Below are 3,765 nucleotides of genomic sequence, written 5' to 3' on the forward strand. Positions count from 1 at the left end.
TCCACTAATTATATTGTTGGAACAAAATATATGAAGACTTGCGTTGGCTATGCAGAAAATTAGTAGCTGTTGGTCATCACGTTAAAGTCAGTAATAAAAAACTAAAAAACAATAAGCTGACAAAAATTTTATGTGAAAAATATTTGAGGTTTTAATGTACATAGGGTCAAGTTATATTTTGAATATTTTAATTTAGGTGTGTGTTTGTTTGCTTCAAGCAGCATGTCATTACTTAATAAAAATAACACAACATCTAGAAGCTTTAAACAGTAAGTAGTAAGCTAGATTGTATATAAATCAGTGATTCAGTGAATTTTTGAGTTAATAAGCTATTCAGTCTGGTGTAAGTGTGTGAGTTATACATCTGTTTGTCTGCAGTTCAGTTAGTCAGCCTGTTTATACTGACTGTTTTGTGACAAAATTCTGCAAGTTTATTTGTGAGTTATATGTACATTAGTTTTGAAATGATGTTAGTGAAGTTAGATCTACCACTAAATGCTGCCTATAGCAAATATTATTGAATAAATAAGTTAATGCATTATTATTACACTGACTGGACTTTTGAATTATATTTACTAAATAATCCAAAACAAACCATTCAATGACAGAACACATTACAATAACATTTAAATTTCTTTTTACATCAAGTTATGACTGCTATATACAAAATAAAAAAAATCAATAAAATTAATGTGTAGATATGTTGTGTTATTACATGAACTACTAGCAGAAACTAGTTCATAAAATTTTTAAAAAACAGAAGGTAAACAACCAATTGGCATATGGAAAGTCTTGGCTTTAATATGCAGCTCAGAAAATGGAATTACTTGAAAGAAAAACTGACATTAACCAGTGATCATCATATGAACCTGAAAAAAAGCCCAATCACAAGCCTTGTTTGTGAGAAGGTAGTCAGTGAGTTAGCTCTTTAGCTCAGTTGACTGAGCAGTTGCTTGGCATGTAGATTTCAGGTTTGATTGCACTCATTGATAATGCAGAATAGAATGACCATGACATCTGCAGTTTTAGATCTTCCACATCCTAGACTAAACATCAAACTATTGAAAGTATCCTGATTTTACTGTTAATACATCTTTAGGGCAGTAACTAAAACTACTTTACTCTGTATTAAATACAAAAGTTTCAATCAAGGATGGAAAATTTTGACAAATAGTTAAAGTAAAAAAAGGTAATGTTCACACTATTTTTAAAAACAAAACAAATCTTAGCAAGAAAACAATACAATTAAATTCTAAAGATGTGCACTTACTACTAGATGATATAAAAGTTTCTCCCTCATTTTTCACCAATTTGATATCCAGTAAAGCATCCTGCTCATCATCAGAAAGGGGTTCAACTTTCATCTTTAATACTTCTATGATTACACCTGTCTTTCACCATTTACATTCCCATCTGAAGCTTCTAGTTAGGCTACAAAAAAACAAGTTGAAAATGAGAACTTTCATTCTTTTACAGGGTTATTACAGTCTTCAAAAAGTGTAAAATCTCAAGAGAGATATATATACTGAGAACAACTTTGATGCCAAGCCATAAGCTTATATTTTTATACTACAACTTACAAGTTCTCTTTATTTGACATTGTTTAATTGTTTAACTTGTTTGAAAAAAACTGGGAAGCATCACCTAAAACTATCTTTGAAGCAGATTTTATACGTACCTTAAGCATGTATGTATGAATGTGATGACTGTGAAGTAGGGTTGTATCCCACTAAAAATGTTTTTCAAATATAAAATTATCCTGAAGCATGATACTATTTTAACTAGTGAAATACTAAATTTTATATCTTTATCCAATGTTGGACTTGAAATAATTAGTAGTTTCAATCTTTCATTCATTCCAGGTGAATGTTGCCCAGATTCAAAACTATTAAGTTTTTATTTTCCAACCTATATTCCCCTACCAATACGGGCTCGGTGTGATCCACCCAGCTCATAACCATGAGAGCAATTATACTATAATTTTTGATAATGTATGCATATCTTAACATAATTTTGCAGATTATTAGTAAACATTACAAGGCCTTCTTACACAAAATATCAGGTTTTTAAATTAAGTATTAAGATTTTTTTATTAAAGGTTTGCTTGTGAATTTTTTCTTTAAGAATATTGACTATCCAATGTGCAAAGTAATTTTGATTTTAAGATTAAAAATGCTTTTCATTATCTAAAAATTGTCAAGTTTCATTTGTGTAACCTCTATATCCTTCTAGGTAATCAACAAACATTTTTTTGAATAAAACTTTAAATTTAATCTGTTATTTTATCAATGCTAGCTCTATGTGATGTTGGTTGATTTGACTGACCTTGTAACCATCGTAAAAATTAGGAAATAAATCTATATTACCTATTTATTATTGTTCTAGAATAACTGCAAATTGTAATAGGAAACTACAAATGTTTATTCTAAATAGCTTAAATCTCATAACAGTATATCTCTATTTCTATTTATTAATTTTTGTTTTATTGACCTTAGAACCATGTTTGACTAAAAATACCCAGACACAATTTGAAAATTACACGGCACACGTGCAGCTCACGTTACTATATGGAATAGTGTAACACACAAGCTACTTGTGCATATACCCCATGAAAATTGTTATTATTTTTCTCTCATAACTTCACCTAATAAGTTTCTATTTTTTCCATTTTAGTTACTTTTATAATAATAAATAGTGAAAACAAATGAAAAATAAAAAACCTCGTAATTAAATATCAACCATTATTATTTTCAATAAAGCTTTATATTTTATCTATTATTTTTTTTACTGTAACATTATACTTGATTCTCCAGGTTGTATTTAAGTAATCAAAGTATAACGAAAATAAAGGTTGCAAATGCAAAACAAAATGTATAGTATTGTTAGTACTGATCACAAAATTTCAAAGTACTTGTGGTCAGAGTTTACATTTCTCACCTTTTCACACTTATTTTCTGTAGTTATTTTATTGCTAGCAGATGGCTCAGAAACTACAAGAAACAACGTAAAAGGAAGTTCCAAAGTAAATCTCCTGACAGTTTCTTCTCTCTTTTTTACACCTATTTCCTGTGTTTATTCTACTGTTAGCAGCTGAAGTAGAAACCTGCCAAATACAAAGCAATGAATTACCATTCCTGTTTATGTGTTACTGTACTTTGAGTACTTTGACATCGTCAATATCAAATAAGCTTTGCAGCACAAATCCTAGAAGCTTTCCTGCTTTGAAAACACAGTGGGGTAGAATTTATCAATTTGTTGACAGTATAAATGTTACAATGAGAATTGTCTAAAGTATTATAAAATAGTTATGCTACTTGTTAGGTATTTGAATGTTAGTCAATACGTGGATGAGTTTATTTGAAGCTCGGCTCTGAAAACACAGTGGGGTAGGATTTTTTGGCTTGTTTACACAGTACAGTAATTGCAACAAAAATTATCTAAATTCTCATATAAAGGTGAAAGAAAATATTTATGATATGGTCCTGTACAAAGTTGTATGTGATCCAATAAACTTGGGTAGTCAGGATTTAATGGTAATATAGGTGTGATAGTGCCTATGAACATCCTGTTTCCTATTTTACCATGCCTACACAGTAATCAATAAATGCATAGTTTCCAATATTTTGCAAGGTACAGTGAGGTTTGGGTTACTATACATTACATGTGTGTGTGTGTGTGTGTGTGTGTGTGTGTGTGTATATATATATATATATACTATTATTACTTATTAACTAAATAAATTAGTTATATTACTTAGTTTATTTT

The 3,765-nt window shown here is 29.3% G+C and overlaps 1 protein-coding gene across 6 annotated transcripts in view; it reads right to left on the bottom strand.

Annotated features, from left to right (window-relative positions):
* The window catches only part of LOC106460205 (gastrula zinc finger protein XlCGF26.1-like), a 57,951-nt gene that overhangs the window by 35,652 nt on the left and 18,534 nt on the right, over positions 1–3,765 (bottom strand). For all 6 annotated transcript variants that reach the window (XM_022386869.1, XM_013919888.2, XM_022386866.1 and 3 more), the window contains 2 exons: positions 2,938–3,103; positions 1,271–1,431 (listed from right to left, as the gene is read on the bottom strand). In XM_022386869.1, coding sequence (XP_022242577.1) covers positions 1,271–1,300 — 30 coding nt within the window. In that variant the 5' untranslated portion in view covers positions 1,301–1,431; positions 2,938–3,103. The remainder of the gene's footprint in view (positions 1–1,270; positions 1,432–2,937; positions 3,104–3,765) is intronic.

This window comes from Limulus polyphemus, unplaced genomic scaffold (genome assembly GCF_000517525.1).
Source record: "Limulus polyphemus unplaced genomic scaffold, Limulus_polyphemus-2.1.2 Scaffold728, whole genome shotgun sequence".
Lineage (NCBI taxonomy): Eukaryota > Metazoa > Arthropoda > Merostomata > Xiphosura > Limulidae > Limulus > Limulus polyphemus.